This window comes from Piliocolobus tephrosceles, chromosome 21 (genome assembly GCF_002776525.5).
Source record: "Piliocolobus tephrosceles isolate RC106 chromosome 21, ASM277652v3, whole genome shotgun sequence".
Lineage (NCBI taxonomy): Eukaryota > Metazoa > Chordata > Mammalia > Primates > Cercopithecidae > Piliocolobus > Piliocolobus tephrosceles.
The window spans coordinates 51,572,890-51,589,239 of NC_045454.1; the positions used below are offsets into that span (position 1 = coordinate 51,572,890).

General features: G+C 58.0%; 1 protein-coding gene across 1 annotated transcript; it reads left to right on the plus strand.

Annotated features, from left to right (window-relative positions):
* Positions 1–2,364: 2,364 nt before the first annotated feature.
* On the plus strand, positions 2,365–7,403 carry LOC111526781 (40S ribosomal protein S15). The gene is given in 2 exon segments (XM_023192697.1): positions 2,365–2,396; positions 7,015–7,403. Coding segments are annotated over 2 exon segments (378 nt in total). The 3' UTR covers positions 7,361–7,403.
* Positions 7,404–16,350: the final 8,947 nt, after the last annotated feature.

Genomic DNA, 16,350 nt, shown 5'->3' on the forward strand with positions numbered 1-16,350 from the left:
GTTTGCCTGCCGTGACCCCCACGGTGCCCCAGGGTTCAGCCCAGGGTCAGGCGCACGGCGGGCGTTCGGTGACTGCATGATGTTGGATGAAAATCAGGCTGGCTCCACACTGCGCTGCCCTGCGCCCTCGTTCCACACCCAGAGAAACTGAGGCCCGAAGAAAAGAGGCAGGCCAGCGGAGCTCTCTCATCACAGGCGACGGTCCCAGGGACGTGGAGGGTGGGCTGCGGAAGCCAGCAACTCCTTCCCCTCCACCAGCCCCCAAGGAGGGTCTTGCGGCAGAAGCAGAGACCAGGCCAAATTGAAATTGATCGTGGGGAACAGTTCGGCAGGGTGGAACAGACACACGGCCACCGGGGAGCACACGGGCGCCCAAGCGTGGGAGCGCGTCCCAGCCTGCGACAGAGAATCTTTTAATCTGCAGTGGGTGCTGCTAGCTGAGGCCTCTAAGTAGCCACAAGGCACGGGGGCTAAACTGCAGCAGCTGGCAGGCATGAGGACACCTCCTTTCACTTCATTCATTTCTTCCTCCTGCAGACGCTGGGTAAACCTAGAGCGGCGAGGGTGGCCAGAAAAGCCCCTCCCCCTATTCCAGACAAGGGACTCCTGGGGGGACACACAGGGGCCAGGTACCCAGAGGGGTTCCTGAAGACTCGGGGTTTAGAAGCTAGCCGCGCCTTCCAGGACCAGCCAGACGTCCCAGAATTCCTGTTTGGTGACAGAGACGGGCAGCTGCCGGCCCTGTGTCTCTCCCTGCAGGCGGCTGGGCCTGGCTCCCACCCCAGAGCTGTAGGGCTTACAAGGGCTCCTCCACGCCTCAGTTTCCCGTGTTGGCCTCCGAGAGGTGATGACCGGGCACGTGGCCAACGGGACAGCCGCGTCCTCCTGAAGCCCCTCAGACCCTGACCCGGAAACCCCCCTTGGTGCCTGGGGCGGGGATCGTGCCCCAGCTCATCTCCCAGGGCCCCTCTCTGGTGACAGCCTCGACCCCGGGATTAGGAGGCTGGGGTCAGGGGTCAACAGCATTTGCCGCGGCTCCATTCAGGCCGAGAGCGGATCCGTTCTCCCTGCCACCTCGAATTTCCTGGACAAAGGCTCAGTGGAGGGACCGGGCAGAGGAACCCCCGAGCACCCTGGGAAAGCCCCAGGAGAGCCTCTGCCCCCGCCAGGCGCCTCTGCCCACACAGCCCCCATTCAGCCGCCAGTGAGCCAATGAGAGGGACCCTGCACGCCCATGCTGCAGATGGGGAAACTGAGGCAGCCAGCAGATGGAGCGGGCCGAGAAGCTGCAGGGCTTTGGCCAGGCGGGGGCCACGTGAGGGAGGCAGCCTGGCCCCCAGAGAAATGGGGCTCAGGCACGGGAGGCGGGGTCCATGACGGCAGGCGGGTGGGGGGCTGGCAGCAGACAAAGGCGGGCGGGCCGGGTCTGCGGGGGCGCGTTCCGCTCGTCAGCCCTGGTTCCACTTCAGTCCACCCTGGACAGGCCGGAATAATCCCTCCCGTGGCCGCTGCTGGGCCGTGACAACTTGAAGGGGGCCCGGCCAGGCTGACTGACGGCCGGGCGGGGGGCAGGGGCGCCTGGAGCCCCCCTCTGACACCCCTCAGGCCCTCTGCCCCCACCCAGTGCTGGGAACAGCATCTGGTGGTTGCTGATGACACGGATGAGGAAACTGAGTCACAGACAGGCACACACCCCCTCCCAGGTCACAGAGCAAGCCCACCATGGCCCGGACGCCAGGGTCACCCTCACTGGGACGGTCCCACCCTGCTGCAGCTTTGCACAACCCCTCGCCTGGGACTTGGAGGAATTCGGAGGCCTGGGGCTGAACGAGTCACAAAAACCACTCGCCTCCTTTTCATTCCCCAGCAACTGGGAGGCAGGGACAAGCTGGTGGCTGGAGCCGGGCCAGGGCAGGGGCCCCGGGAAGGCCCCATCAGGTGCCGCCCGAGGCCTGCAGAAAGGGCTGTCAGCTCATGCCTCAATTTTTTCTTTTCTTTTTTGAGACGGAGTTTCACTCTCGTCCCCCAGGCTGGAGTGCAGTGGCACAATCTCGGCTCACTGCAACCTCCGCCTCCTGGACACAAGCAATTCTCCTGCCTCAGCCTCCCGAGTACCTGAGATTACAGGCATGCGCCACTACTCCCAGCTAATTTTTGTATTTTTAGTAGAGACGGGGTTTCACCGTGTTAGCCAGGCTGGTCTCGAACTCCTGACCTCAGGTGATCCACCAGCCTGGTCCTCCCAAAGTGCTGGGATTATAGGCGTGAGCCACCGCTACCAGCCTCATGCCTCAGTTTCTCCAGCTGCCAGCTGCCTGCGAACTCCACTAGGTGGGGGTGAGAAGGGGCATCACCCCCCCCCCCATGCACTGGGGCTCCTGGACGGACTTCAGCAGGTGGGGACAGTGTCCAGGAGAGGAAACTGCTGGCCCAGGGCTCCACAGGCAGGAGGGTGAGCAGGCCCTACTCAAGGGGCTGGGTGAGCCTGGGAGAGGGTGGGGCCACGCTGAGGAAGCTGTGCTCCCAAGTGTGGACCCCAAGGACTTGGGGGTCCACGGTCCCACCATGGATGCCACTTAGGCTCAAACCCTCTGAGGTCTCCCTGCCACCCTCAGGAGCAGCCCAGCCACGGGGCTTCTCAGCTCATGTCTCCGTTCGGCCACCAGGCCTTCCCTCTGGCCTGGAGTGGCCTCACCACACTTCTGTAGGGTGACCTCCTCCTCCCCATCTCCCAGCGGAAGCGGGAGTCCTTGGGAAAGGCCTCTTCTGGCCGCCTTTGTCTTCGGCGAGTGCCCTGAGCTGCCAGGGCACTGGCATCCCCTCTTCTGTTACCTTTGCCACCTCTGGCTTGGCAAACAGTAGGTGATTAAAAAAGACATTTCAGGCCGGGCGCGGTGGCTCAAGCCTGTAATCCCAGCATTTTGGGAGGCCGAGACGGGCGGATCACGAGGTCAGGTGATCGAGACCATCCTGGCTAACACAGTGAAACCCCGTCTCTACTAAAAATACAAAAAAACTAGCCGGGCAAGGTGGCGGGCGCCTGTAGTCCCAAATACTCTGGAGGCTGAGGCAGGAGAATGGCGTAAACCCGGGAGGCGGAGCTTGCAGTGAGCTGAGATCCGGCCACTGTACTCCGTGAGCTGAGATCCGGCCACTGTACTCCAGCCTGGGCGACAGAGCGAGACTCCGTCTCAAAAAAAAATTTAAAAAGACATTTCAAAAGCACCAAAGGATGGGGCAGCTTCAAAGGGTCTGGGACGCCGGCAGAAGATGCAGGCCAGGCCACGGAGCCTTACGCTGGGTGCAGGGGTCCCACGATCATAGCCCTGGGGTCCCCAGCTCCCCATCCTTCAAACCCACCGAGGCCACCTTGTGGGAAAATACCCCGGGTTTGCGACAAAGGAAGCAGTGGCCGGCAAAAATGCCCTTGACACTGAGAGGGGACCCCTGGGGGGGGGGCCTTTCTCCAGCCTCAGTTTCCCCAGCTATAAAATGGGTGCTGGCTTCTTCAGAGGACCTCTCTCCCTCTGCCCTGGACCTCCGGGGACTGCTCCCCCCAACCCTCCAGCGGCCCCGCTGCGCTAATCCGCCAGGCGGCCTGCGCCTCGGTTTCCCCTCCCGACAGCCTAATCCCTGGATTGTCGGAGGCCGGTTTTACATACATTTAGAGGCTTTTCATAATAGATTTACTGGGCCCCAGAACGGCCCTCACTGGGAGATTAGCTTCTGCGTAATTGAAAACTGCCCCCCCGCACCCTCCGCCCCCCTCCCCTGGGCCTGGGTCGAAGGGAAGGGCCCAGAGAGGACCCTGCAGCTGTGCGGGCCCCACGGGGGCCTCCCTGTGAGCTAGAACGGGGTCTCCCTGGTACCCGACCCGACCGAGGCTCCTCCCAGCCCTCAAGCCGGGACTTGAACCAGGTCCACCCCATGCCCACTGCCAAGCGCAGTCTCTGTGCTGGGAGAGGGAGCCATGGTCTCCCTGCTTCAGACGGAGACACTGACTCAGCCAGGGCACCCCATGGGCAGCTGGTCTTTCTCTAAGCTGAGCCAGATCCTGGGTGCCCAACTTGGGGCTCAGAATTTGAGTCTTTACTCCCTGACCCCCTCAGCACCTCCCAGGAACCCGGCAGGACAGAGGTCTCGGGAATCATGGGATAGAATGTGGGAGAGGATGGGGCTGAGTTACCGCCCTTGGTAATTCGGCCCCATCCCCTTCCACCCCCAGCCTTCGCTGCCCAGTCCCCAACTGGGCAACTTAATTCCGCCTGTCACCAGGACGTGGGCCGAGTTTATTTATCTGGTGTATATATGTATTTTAATTCAAAGATCTGCCAGCCAGCACGGCTGGCTCCTGCAGTTCCCCCGCTGCCCCCCTCACCTTCGAGAGGCCGTCCTCAGCAACACCCCTGCCCCCCAGGCCTTCCCGGGGGAATGAATGATGGAGAATGAACCCTTTGCCTCTAGTATTGCCCAGTAGTCAAGAAAGAGCACTTGACTCAGAGTCCACGCACAACACGCTCATTCAGTCATTCAACAAACATCCACGGAGGGCTTGCTGGCATGGCGCCGGACAATGGGATCACAGGGAAGGTCGGGCGCGGGGATCAGGCAACAGAGGGCCTGCCTCCATGAGGCTGGCGATTCTGCTCATCAGGAACCCCCGGAATGTGAGACTCCACCCTGCGTCACTGTAGCCTGTTTCCCAGATGAGCAAACTGAGGCTCAGAGAATAGGGGCCTCATCCACAGTGGGTGGTGGAGAGCACACCAGAACCTGGGCTTACCCGATATCTGCTGCTGTGCCCTCACGCCGGGGTTGAGGTGAACCTCTCTGTGCCTCGGTTTCCCCTCCTGGCCACAGAGCTTCTAGAGCCACAGCCACAAGTGTGATGGACGATGCTAACAGCCCCGGGTGCTCGAGGACTTGGGTGCCACCGTCATTAATGCTCAGGCTGGGAGGGAGGTGGGATATTGCAAACCATAACTCGTGCCTGGTGGGTGGGCGGAGGGGGCCGACAGCCGTCCCTGCGAGGGGCTGGCCCCCACTCCATCACAAGATCATAACAAGCTCTGGGTTTTGACGCTTAGGGGGCCACGAGGACCGCCCAGCGCCAAGACCACCCACTCGGGTGCCCCCAGCTCCTCCTCATGTGGGGAATAAACATCGTTCGTTGCTTCTCCGGGCACCTGTGCTGCTCTCCCCGGAGGCCCGGGTGGGAGGCCAGGCGGGGGTGACTGGCTGGAGTCGGGAGTGGTCAGGCTGCCTCCCCTCCACCATCCACTGGACCCTAATGAGGTCCTGGCTGCGGGGCCCAGGGCCTGGGCACTCCCCTTCTCTGACCTCACCTTCCTTATCTACAAAACGGGCCGCAGACTGGGTGCAGTGGCTCATGCCTGTAATCCCAGCGCTTTGGGAGGCCAAGGCGGGAGGATCCCTGAAGCTCAGGAGTTGGGAAACCAGTCTGTGCAACATGGGGAAACCCCATCTCTAAGAAAATAAATAAATAAATACACACATACATACAAAAATTAGCCACGTGTGGTGCCTCATGCCTGTAGTCTCAGCTACTCAGGAGGCTGAGGTGGGAGGATCACCTGAGGCCAGGAGTTCAAGACCAGTCTGGGCAACACAACGAGACCTCATCTCTACAAAAATTTAAAAAATTAGGTAGCATGGAGCCGCATGCCTGTGGTCCCAGCCACTCGAGAGGCTGAGGTGGGAGGATTGCTTGAGCCTGGGAGGTGGAGGCTGCAGTGAGCCACGATCGCACCATTGCACTCCAGCCTGGGCAACAGAAACACCCTGCCTCAAAAAAAAAAAAAAAAAAAAAATCACGGAAGCCCCGGGGGAGGCCAGGTCGGGACGGAGGAAGCCTGTGAGTGATAATAAACTCGCCCCATGCCTCCCTCCTCTCTCCTGTCATCCACGCTCCCTTTGGAGCTTGAGCTGGGGAGAGGCAGGGATGGGGGATGCTGTTGAAAGATGCTCACAGATTGTCTCTAGAAGCTTGTCTCATGCCTGGAGACAGGCACTGTGGACCCCAGACCGAGGGGATGCCCCACAGCCCCTGGGGGGAGCCAGGACTTGAGCCCAGGGCAGAGCTGTAAGCCCCAAACCTTGGGGGGGCGGTGGGAGCTGGGGAAGAGACCAGCCTGGGCGGACGCAGCCGGGTGGGGTGTCCTTAATGACCCCTGGAACCAAGGGTCCCCACCCTCATTCTCCCTGGGCTGCTCCAGATGCAACTCCTGACGCAGCAGGGCTCGCGCTGCTTCACGCCAGTGACCTGTGGGGCCTGGGAGCGGCCTCAGTTTCCCCCTCTGCACAGGGAAGGGTGTCTCCTGTGACTCAGCGCCCCTCCCCCCCGGACACATGTCCATTAGGGCGCATTGATCGCTCCTGGGCCGAAGCTCTCCATTTCTGGATCAATGAGGGTGGGGGAGTGAGGGGCTGTCGGGTGGGCAGGCCCCTGGGAGGCCTGGGCAGGGTCTCTCCCTCTCTCAGGCTCTGAAGGGAGGGATATGGTCTGAGACATTCCAGACTCGAGCGCAGAGCAGGTGACTCTGCAGTTCTGGCCTCTGAAGCCACTGTCTGAGCCCCGGAATGTGCACGGACAAATGGACAGGGAGCCGCTGGCTGTGGTTTCTGCTCCACCAGGCGACCGTGCAGGAAGGCCCAGAGCTTGGGCCCAGAGCTTGCCAGGCACGGTGGCCCACGCCTGTGATCCCAGCTTTTTGGGAGGCTGAGGCAAGAGGATCCCGTGGGCCCAGGAGTTTGAGACCAGCCTGGGCAATACAGCAAGACCCCCATCTCTACAAATAATTTAAAAAAGTAGCCAGGTATGGTGGTGTGCGCCTGTGTTTCTAGTTACTCAGGAGGCTGAGGCAGGAGGATCGCTTGAGCCCAAGAAATCAAGACTGCAGTGAGCCATGATCACACCACTGCATTCCAGTCTGGGCAAGAGCAAAAGACCCTGTCTCAAAAAGAAGGGCCTGAAGAGCTTTTCTGAGGATGCAGCAAGACGGCAGAGGTAGAGCAGAAGAAACGGACCTTCCGCAACTTCACCTACCGCGGCGTGGACCTGGACCAGCTACCGGACACGTCCCCCGAGCAGCTGATGCAACTGTGCAGGGCGCGCCGGCGGCGGCTGAGCCCGGGCCTGGGGCGGAAGCAGCCCTCGCCGCTGAAGCGCCTGCGCAAGGCCTAGACTGGGGCTCCGCCCATGGAGAAGCCGGAAGGGGCGAGGACGCACCTGCGGGACACGCTTATCCTGCCCGCGATGGTAGGTAGCACGGTGGGCATCTACAACGGCAAGACTTTCAACCAGGTGGAGATGGCCGGGCGCGGCGGCTCAGGCCTGTAATTCCAGCACTTTGGGAGGCCAAGACGGGAGGATCACCTGAGGTCGGGAGTTCGAGACCAGCCTGACCAACATGAAGAAACCCCATCTCTACTAAAAATACAAAAACAAAACAAAACAAACAAACAAAAAAAACAGCCGGGTGTGGTGGCGCATGCCTGTAGTCCCAACTACTCAGGAGGCTGAGGCAGCAGAATCGCTTGAACCCAGGAGGCGGAGGTTGCAGTGAGCTAAGATCACGCCAATGCACTCCAGCCTGGGCAAGAGGAGCGGAACTCCGTCTCACAGAAAAAAAAAAAAAGACCGGGCCGGGCGCGGTGGCTCAAGCCTGTAATCCCAGCACTTTGGGAGGCCGAGACGGGTGGATCAAGAGGTCAGGAGATCGAGACCATCCTGGCTAACACGGTGAAACCCCGTCTCTACTAAAAAAAAAAACACAAAAAACTAGGCGGGCGAGGTGGTGGCGCCTGTAGTCCCAGCTACTCGGGAGGCTGAGGCAGGAGAATGGCGGGAACCCGGGAGGCAGAGCTTGCAGTGAGCTGAGATCCGGCCACTGCACTCCAGCCTGGGTGACTGAGCGAGACTCCGTCTCAAAAAAATTAAAAATAATAATAATAATAAAGTAAAAAAATAAAGGCACACATGTCTCCAAAAAAAAAAAACAAGGCCCAGAGCTCCTGGACGCCTCCCAGGCAACCTCAGGCTCTGCACCCCCCAACCCAGAGTCCACCCCTCATTCCCAGCCTCCAGTCCCACCCCAAAGCCTCCTGTGGCTATCCCGCCCACCTCCTTGGCCCAACCTCCAGAATGCCCCCAACTTAGGCCCCTGACCACCCCCCACCCCACCCTCAATAAAGGGTGGGTGGACAAATGCCTGAATCGCCCACAAGCCCAGCTTCTGAGAGTTATCCTAGGCTGGTCCTACCACCTGGCTTCCCTTTCCTGTTCCCCAACTCAGCTCCCTACCGGACCCCACCCTCACCATGGCTCTCCCTCCCCAGGCTCGGCTGGCGTCTCCCAGGGAGCAGCTGTCAGGGCAACAGGGTCCAGGAGGGTTACGATGCCTCCTGCCCAGCCCGTGCACCTAGTTCGCGGCTGCCCCTTCCCTCCTGCTGCACCCCAGCCCCAGCCCTAATGACTGCCACGGATATTGCTATGATCGTGGTGATTACCTCCAGTCCAGCAGCTCCAGAGGGGAGACTGAGAATGCCAGGGGCTACACCACCTCCTCTGGGGTGCCTCTCCGCCAGCCACACCGGCCTGCCTGCAGCCACTTGATTTCCAGCTTAGGCGTCGTCTCAGTGGTGATGTCTGGATCCATAGGGTCCCCTGAGCTGGGAACTTGCTTTTGTCTGCATCCTGGCCACCTGCAGCCTGGAACACAGTCCCCCACACCACAGCCTCCTCCCAGAAATCCCCCAGACCTGGGGCCCGGAGGCTGCTGGGACAGCCCCACCATCCTGACCCTGAAGCCACAGATGAGGGAAGGCCCAGCTGCACACCATAGGTGCTCACTAAATGCTCACTGGGAATGTTGACATTGACGTGCCAGATGCAATTTTTATGGAATTTTCCCTTTTCTGATCATGTAGTTTCTGCATGCATATATACATATAACATTTATTCATTCATTCAATCAAAAGCATTTATTGAGCAACTACTGTGTGCCAGGCATGCTCTGGACATTGGGGATCAGGAAGGACCGAGACAAAAATTCCGGCCGTCAGGGAGCTGACACATAAATGAGGAAAATAAAGACAGGGTGTGCCTGGGGTGATAGATAAATGCTGAAAGACCAGGCGTGGTGGCTCACACCAATAATTCCAGCACTTTGGGAGGCCAAGGCGGGCAGGTCCCTTGAGGTCAGGAGTTTGAGACCAGCTTGGCCAACATGGTGAAACCTCGTCTCTACTAAAAATACAAAAACTAGCCAGGCATGGTGGCGGGCATCTGTAATCCCAGGTACTCGGGAGGCTGAGACTCAAGAATTGCTTCTACCCGGGGGGTGCAGAGTTTGCAGTGAGCCGAGATCGCACCACTGCACTCCAGCCTGGGCAACAGAGCGAGACTCTTTCTCAAAATACATACATACATAACATACATACATACATAAACGCTGAAAAGAAAAGAAGAAAAATCAAGGAGAAAAGTGTGGGTGCAACCTTATGTCAAGGAGTCCAGAGGCCTCTCTGAGGAGGCAAAGCTGGAGGAAGGCCCTATAAAGAGGCAGGGAGAGGCAGATGCGGTGGCTCACACCTGTAATCCCAGCACTTTGGGAGGCCGAGGCAGGTGGATCACCTGAGGTCAGGAGATCTAGACCATCCTGGCTGACACGGTGAAACCCGTCTCTACTAAAAATACAAAAAACTAGCCGGGCGTGGTGGCAGCGCCTGTAGCCCCAGCTACTCGGGAGGCTGAGGCAGGAGAATGGCGGGAACCCAAGAGGCAGAGTTTGCAGTGAGCTGGGATTGTGCCATTGCACTCCAACCTGGGCAACAAGAGCGAAACTCCATCTCCAAAAAAAAAAAAAAGGTGGGGAGAGCCCAGAGGAGACTCGGGAAGGGTGGAAGGGTGTGCCAGCCAGGGCAGAGAGGAGCACCCGTGAGCAAGAGGAGCCCTGGGGAAGAAGCAGGTGTCAGGGCTGGGTTGGGGGCCAGAGGACAGAGTGCTGCGGCCCCTGAGGGTGGTGTTGGGGGCTTCTTCATTTTTTTCTTCTTTTTTATTTTATTTTATTTTATTTATTTATTTTTTTGAGACAGAGTCTCGCTCTGTCGCCCAGGCTGGAGTGCAGTGGCACAATCTTGACCTGGGCTCACTGCAAGCTCCGCCTTCCGGGTTCACGCCATTCTCCTGCCTCAGCCTCCTGAGTAGCTGGGACTACAGGCGCCCGCCACCATGCCCGGCTAATTTTTTGTATTTTTAGTACAGACGGGGTTTCACCGTGGTCTCGATCTCCTGACCTCGTGATCCGCCCACCTCGGCCTCCCAAAGTGCTGGGATTACAAGTGTGAGCCACCACGCCCGGCCTTCATTTTCTTTTTTGGAGCCTCTTATTCCTGCCATGTGGCTGTTGGACCCCTACAAGGCCATTCTTGTGTTTCAGCCTCCCGAGTAGCTGGGATTACAGGTGTTTGCTATCACGCCTGGCTACTTTTTGTATTTTTAGTAGAGACAAGGTTTCACCATGTTGGCCAAGATGGTCTCGAACTCCTGACCTCAGGTGATCTGGCAGCCTTGGCCTCCCAAACTGCTGGGATTACTGGTGTGAGCTGTTCAGTCTTTTATCTTTCTTTCTTTCTTTTTTTTTTTTTTTTTTTTGAGACGGAGTCTCGCTCTGTCGCCCAGGCTGGAGTGCAGTGGCCGGATCTCAGCTCACTGCAAGCTCTGCCTCCCGGGTTCAGGCCATTCTCCTGCCTCAGCCTCCCGAGTAGCTGGGACTACAGGCGCCCACCACCTCGCCCGGCTAGTTTTTTGTATTTTTTAGTAGAGACGGGGTTTTACCATGTTAGCCAGGATGGTCTTGATCTCCTGACCTCGTGATCCGCCCGTCTCGGCCTCCCAAAGTGCTGGGATTACAGGCTTGAGCCACCGCGCCCGGCCTCTTTTTTTTTTTTTTTTGAGACAGAGTCTCGCTGTGTCGCCCAGGCTGGAGTGCAGTGGCCAGATCTCAGCTCACTGCCAGCTCCGCCTCCCGGGTTCACGTCATTCTCTTGCCTCAGCCTTCCGAGTAGCTGGGACTACAGGCTCCCGCCACCTCACCCGGCTAGTTTTTTGTATTTTTTTTTTTTTAGTAGAGACGGGGTTTCACCGTGTTAGCCAGGATGGTCTCGATCTCCTGACGTCATGATCCGCCCGTCTCGGCCTCCCAAAGTGCTGAGATTACAGGCTTGAGCCACCGCGCCCGGCCTCTTTCTTTCTTTTTTTTTTAGATAGCGTCTGGCTGTCCCCTGGCTGGAATGCAGTGGTGTGATCATGGCACACTGCGGTCTCGACCTCCTGGGCTCAAAGGATCTTCCCACGTGGGCCTCCTGAGTAGCTGGGATCACAGGTGCGCACCAACATGCTGGCTAATTTTTTAATTTTTATTTTACCAAGATGAGGGGGGGTCTCACCCTGTTGCCCAGGCTGGTCTTAAAACCCCTGGCCTCCAGCAATCCACCTGCCTCAGTCTTCAAAAGTGCTGGGATTACAGGCAGGAGCCACTAGGCCCAGCCTCCATTCAGTCATGAGGGTGAAGAATGAGACACTATTTCTAAAAAAAAAAAAAAAAAGTGAGCCCCCCTCCATCAGGGCTATTTGGACCAGAGGGTGGGGACAAAGGGGCTTTCTCCTCAAACGCAGGTGTAGACAGGGACACTGAGTTTCTCCTCAAACACGGGTGTAGACAGGGACACTGAGACTCAGTGGCGAGGGCTAGAGGCCGCGCCTCCTTCAGACTGAGATGGCCAAGGTCTGGGGGGAGGCACAGTCCTGCCCTGGGCCATCAGTGGAGGGCCACGGTTCCACCCCAAGCCGCACTCCGGATTTTGGGCGCCTCAGACCTCCTTTCCCCCAGCAGCCTCCCCCCACCCCTGCCCGCGGCGGGCACCGAGGCGGCAGTAACAGCCGGCAGGAGGGAAATGACTTTCCTCAGGATCCTCCGGGCGGAAAAAGCTCTGCGCGGGACCAGCGTACCAATGGCTGTCCGGGGCTGGCAGGAGCTGGTGCTGGGGTCTCGCTGGGGCTGGGGTCGGGGCCCGGGGGTCACCGGCTTCCCCAAGGAGCGCCCACACCCGGCGGGAACATCCCAGCCCAGCCCCTGGGGTGAGCCCCAGCCCCATCCCAGCCCAGCCCCTGGGGCTGGGAATATCCCAGCCCAGCCCCTGTCCATCAACCACTGGACACGTTGATGCGGCCACTGGGACAGAGACGGGGTCTGACCGGGGCCTGGCGAGGGGGCAGAGGTCAATTCCTGAGAGACTCGGGCCCAAAACGCATGTGTCTGGTGACACAGGGGTACACAGGCGTGCAGGTGCAAGCGCAGGGCTATGCATGCGTGTGCGCACACATGTCTGAGTGTGACCAATGACACGGTCCCAGGAGATTCCCTGCTCTGGGCCCAGCACTGGTCCCGGTGATGACCAGGACAGACCCAGCCCCTGCCCTTAGAGGCTGCAGCCTGGGGAGGAGTCAGGCAAGTAAAGAGTCACAAAGGGCACCACGGCCTCCTGGCCGGGAACTCAGGTGACATCTGAGCTGAGTTGGAAGGGGCTGAGTGGGGGAGCCCGGCTGCAGTCTGCAAGAGCGGTTCATCGGGGCCGTGTGGGGGGCGGGCGGCAGACAGGGTGTGCAAAGGCCCAGAGACGGGAGCTCAGCCAGTCTTTGTGTATTTACCCAAAGTCACCTTTTAGGCTGGGCGCAGTGGCTCACGTCTGTGTTCTCAGCACTTTCGGAGGCCAAGGCAGGTGGATTACTTCAGGTCAGGAGTTCGAGGCCAGCCTGGCCAACATGGTGAAACCCCATCTCTACTAAAAATACAAAAATTAGCCGGGAGAGTTGGCACACACCTGTAATCCCAGCTACTCGGGAATCTGAGGCAGGAGAATTGCTTGAACCTGGGAGGCAGAGGTTGCAGTGAGCCAGGTTCATGCCACTGTATTCCAGCCTGGGTCACAGAGCAAGACTCCGTCTCAAAAAAACACAAAAACAAAAACAAGAAAGCAAAGTCACCGTTTGCATTGAAACTTTGTCTCAAAAAATAATAAGATTGTCACAATATGCCTGTAGTGCCAGCTACTCAGAGGCTGCGGGAGACAAATCGCTTGAACCCAGGAACTGGAGGCTTCAGTGAGCCGTGATCACACCACTGCACTCCAGCCTGGGCGACAGAGTGAGACCCCATCTCTAGTAAATAATACAGAGTTAAAAAATAAATCTAAAAAAAGCGTCTTGGCTGGGCGTGGTGGCTCACTTCTGTAATCACAAGAACTTTGGCTTTCAAGTTTTTGTTCTTTGTTTTTTAGAGACAATCTCTGGGGCCGGGTGCGGTGGCTCAAGCCTGTAATCCCAGCACTTTGGGAGGCCGAGGCGGGCGGATCACAAGGTCAGGAGATCGAGACCATCCTGGCTAACACGGTGAAACCCCGTCTCTACTAAAAAAAATAGAGACAATCTCTGAAAATGGTGAGATTACAGGGGTGAGCTACCACGCCTGGCACCCCCAGCCCTCTGGGAGGCCAGGGCAGGAGGATCGCTTAAGTCCAGGAGTTCGAGACCAGCCAGGTAATATAGCAAGACCCCATCTCTACAAAAAACAATAATAATAATAAATTGTATTTTAAAAAATTGTCATAATAGCTAAAAGGTGGAACGTACCCAAGTGTCTCTGGACAGATGATTGGATGAACACAGCGTGGTCCTTCCACACACTGGAACATGACTCAGCTGTGAAAAGGAGGGAGGCTCTGACCCAGGCCGCAGCACGGATGCACCTTGAGGACGTCGCGCTCAGTGAGAGACGCCAGACACAAAAGGCCACACAGTGTGTAACCCATTTCTACGAAATGTCCAGGACAGGCCCATCCACAGAGACAGGGAGGGAGGGGATACATGAGTGCCGGCGGAGGAGATGAGGAGTGACGGCTGATGGGGACGAGGCTTCCTTTTGGGGTGATGGAATGTTCTGGAATCAGAGCTGATAGCTGCACAAGTCTCCGAATGCACTAAAATCCATGAGATTGTATTAAAATGGAAGGACACTATTGTGTTTTTGTAACAGCATCACAGTCAGCGCTGGGCTGCCTCCTGTGATCCCCGATCTCATTCTGTCCCTGGTCCTCTCTGTCCCTGTGGTCACGTTGCCGTGTTGGGTTTGCGGTCTCAGGGTGAGTGGGCTGTGGGAGTCACCTCCCTCTCAGAGCCTCTGCGGAATGGGGCATGGTGGGGCTTCCCCCACAGTGCTCAGCATGGTGGCTGACCGTCCCTCTGTGCCTCCGTTCGTCCACCCGGCGCGGGGCAGGGGCGGGGCGGGGCACACACAGGGCTCTTTGTGCCTGGGCTGCCTCATTAGGAGGCGGCCCCCGTCACTGGGCCCAGAGCAGCTGAATTAATTAGCTGGGAGCCTTCCCGCTTGGCTAATTGTGCCGGCGACGCCGTCGTCACGGCGGGTGGGATGCAGGCGACCATCAGCCAGCCGCAAAGACCTCAGTCCCCTGGGCCGGGTCACCTGCCACGTCACCCCCAGCTTCTCTGTGCCTCAGTTTCTTCAATCGGGGCATGCCTGGCGTGAAGGCCCCTGGGACCCCAGAACTCACAGATGTGCCTTTTGCAAGGGGAAGAGGTTAGGAGATGACAGAGCCCCTGCCCTGGCCTGGGGCAGGTGGGGAAACTGAGTCACACGGAGGCAGAGCTTGCCAGTGGAGGTTTCACAACATTTGACTGGATCCTGAGGCCCGGGATTTCCACCATGCTCAGGCGTGTGCCGGCCAGTGGTGTCCCCAGAGCCAGCCATCCACAACCCCTGTCTCCTCCCTCCATCCTCCCAGCCGCCCCTCCCAGCCCTAGGTGGGCTGTTGCTACTTCCCAGAGAGGGAAACTGAGGCCCATGGATGACTATGAAGGATACGGGCCCTATAAAATGCTCCTCCCAAGGCCTGATCCCAAAACGATGCACATAACTAATGAATCAGGTTCGTAGCTCGGGGGATCCTCAGACGTTTCTCAAAGCCGCACCCCCCTCCCCGGTAGACTCCAGACCCACCTCTAGATTGTTATTATTTTATGATTATTGTTACTATTAGTTGAGGCAGGGTCTTGCTTTGTTGCCCAAGCTGGAGTGCAGTGGTGTGATCATAGCTTCCTGCAGCCTCCACCTTGCGGGCTCAAGCCATCCTCCCACCTCAGAATCCCGAGCAGCTGGGTCTACAGTCGTGCACCACCACGCCGAGCCAAGCTGGAGTGCAAAGGCACGATCTCAGCTCACTGCAATGTCTGCCTCCTGGGTTCAAGGGATTCTCCTGCCTCAGCCTCCTGAGTAGCTGAGACGACAGGTGTGCACCACCTCACCTGGCTTTGTGTGTGTGTGTGTGTTTTTCATATTTTTAGTAGAGACGGGGTTTCACCATGTTGGCCAGACTGGTTTCAAACTCCAGACCCCAAGTGATCCGCCCGCCTTGGCCTCCCAAAGTGCTGGGATCACAGGAGTAAACCACCACGCCTGGCATCCACCGCCAAATTAGGAATGCAAAACTCTCCTTCAAGTAGGGCAAGGCCCCCACATACAGACACACGCGTTTGAGGTTTATGTTCATTTTATTATAAAAAAATACAGAATCCAAAGTTGATTGTGACGGGAAGAGGGGAGGCCCGGTCGCCAGCTCCAGGCCTGGCAACGCGGCCCGCCCCGCCGACCCCCTACAAAAGCCCTCTGCCCACCCACCACCACCGGGTGTGCCTCGAGCCGCCGGCCGGCAGCTGTACACAATATATATTTATATATAATATATATAAAACACAGAATCAGGAAAGGCGGGTAGAAATATGAAATCCGTATAAATGCGTTGTTTCCTTCATTAAAGTGTCTTCGGGGAGGTGTTTTTGTTTTTTGGTAGTGGTTCCCTCCCTTTTGTCCTTTTTTCTTTTTCTTAGAAACATTATCAGGTCACAGAGTTGAGGGAGGGGCTCTGACAGACGAAACGAGCTTATTGCAAAGTGCAGCTTCTACTCTAAAAGTCCACCCCACCCCCCCCACCAAAATAAAAGACCCCTAAGAAGGGCTGAAGAAACATAAATGGTCCAGTCCGTCCTCAGGAATACATGGAAAATAAAATCACAGTTTGCACTTGCTGGCTCTATTTACAGGACTAGAAGGTCTTCTCGGCCTCGGAGAGGACCGTGTGAGGCGGTGGGGACGGGTAGGGGGCTGTTTGCATCGGCCTAAGACATGGGGGGACTGTGATTCCGAAGGGCCAGCGCCCTGGGGCCAAACACCGGCTGGGAGGAAATTACCAGGAGGA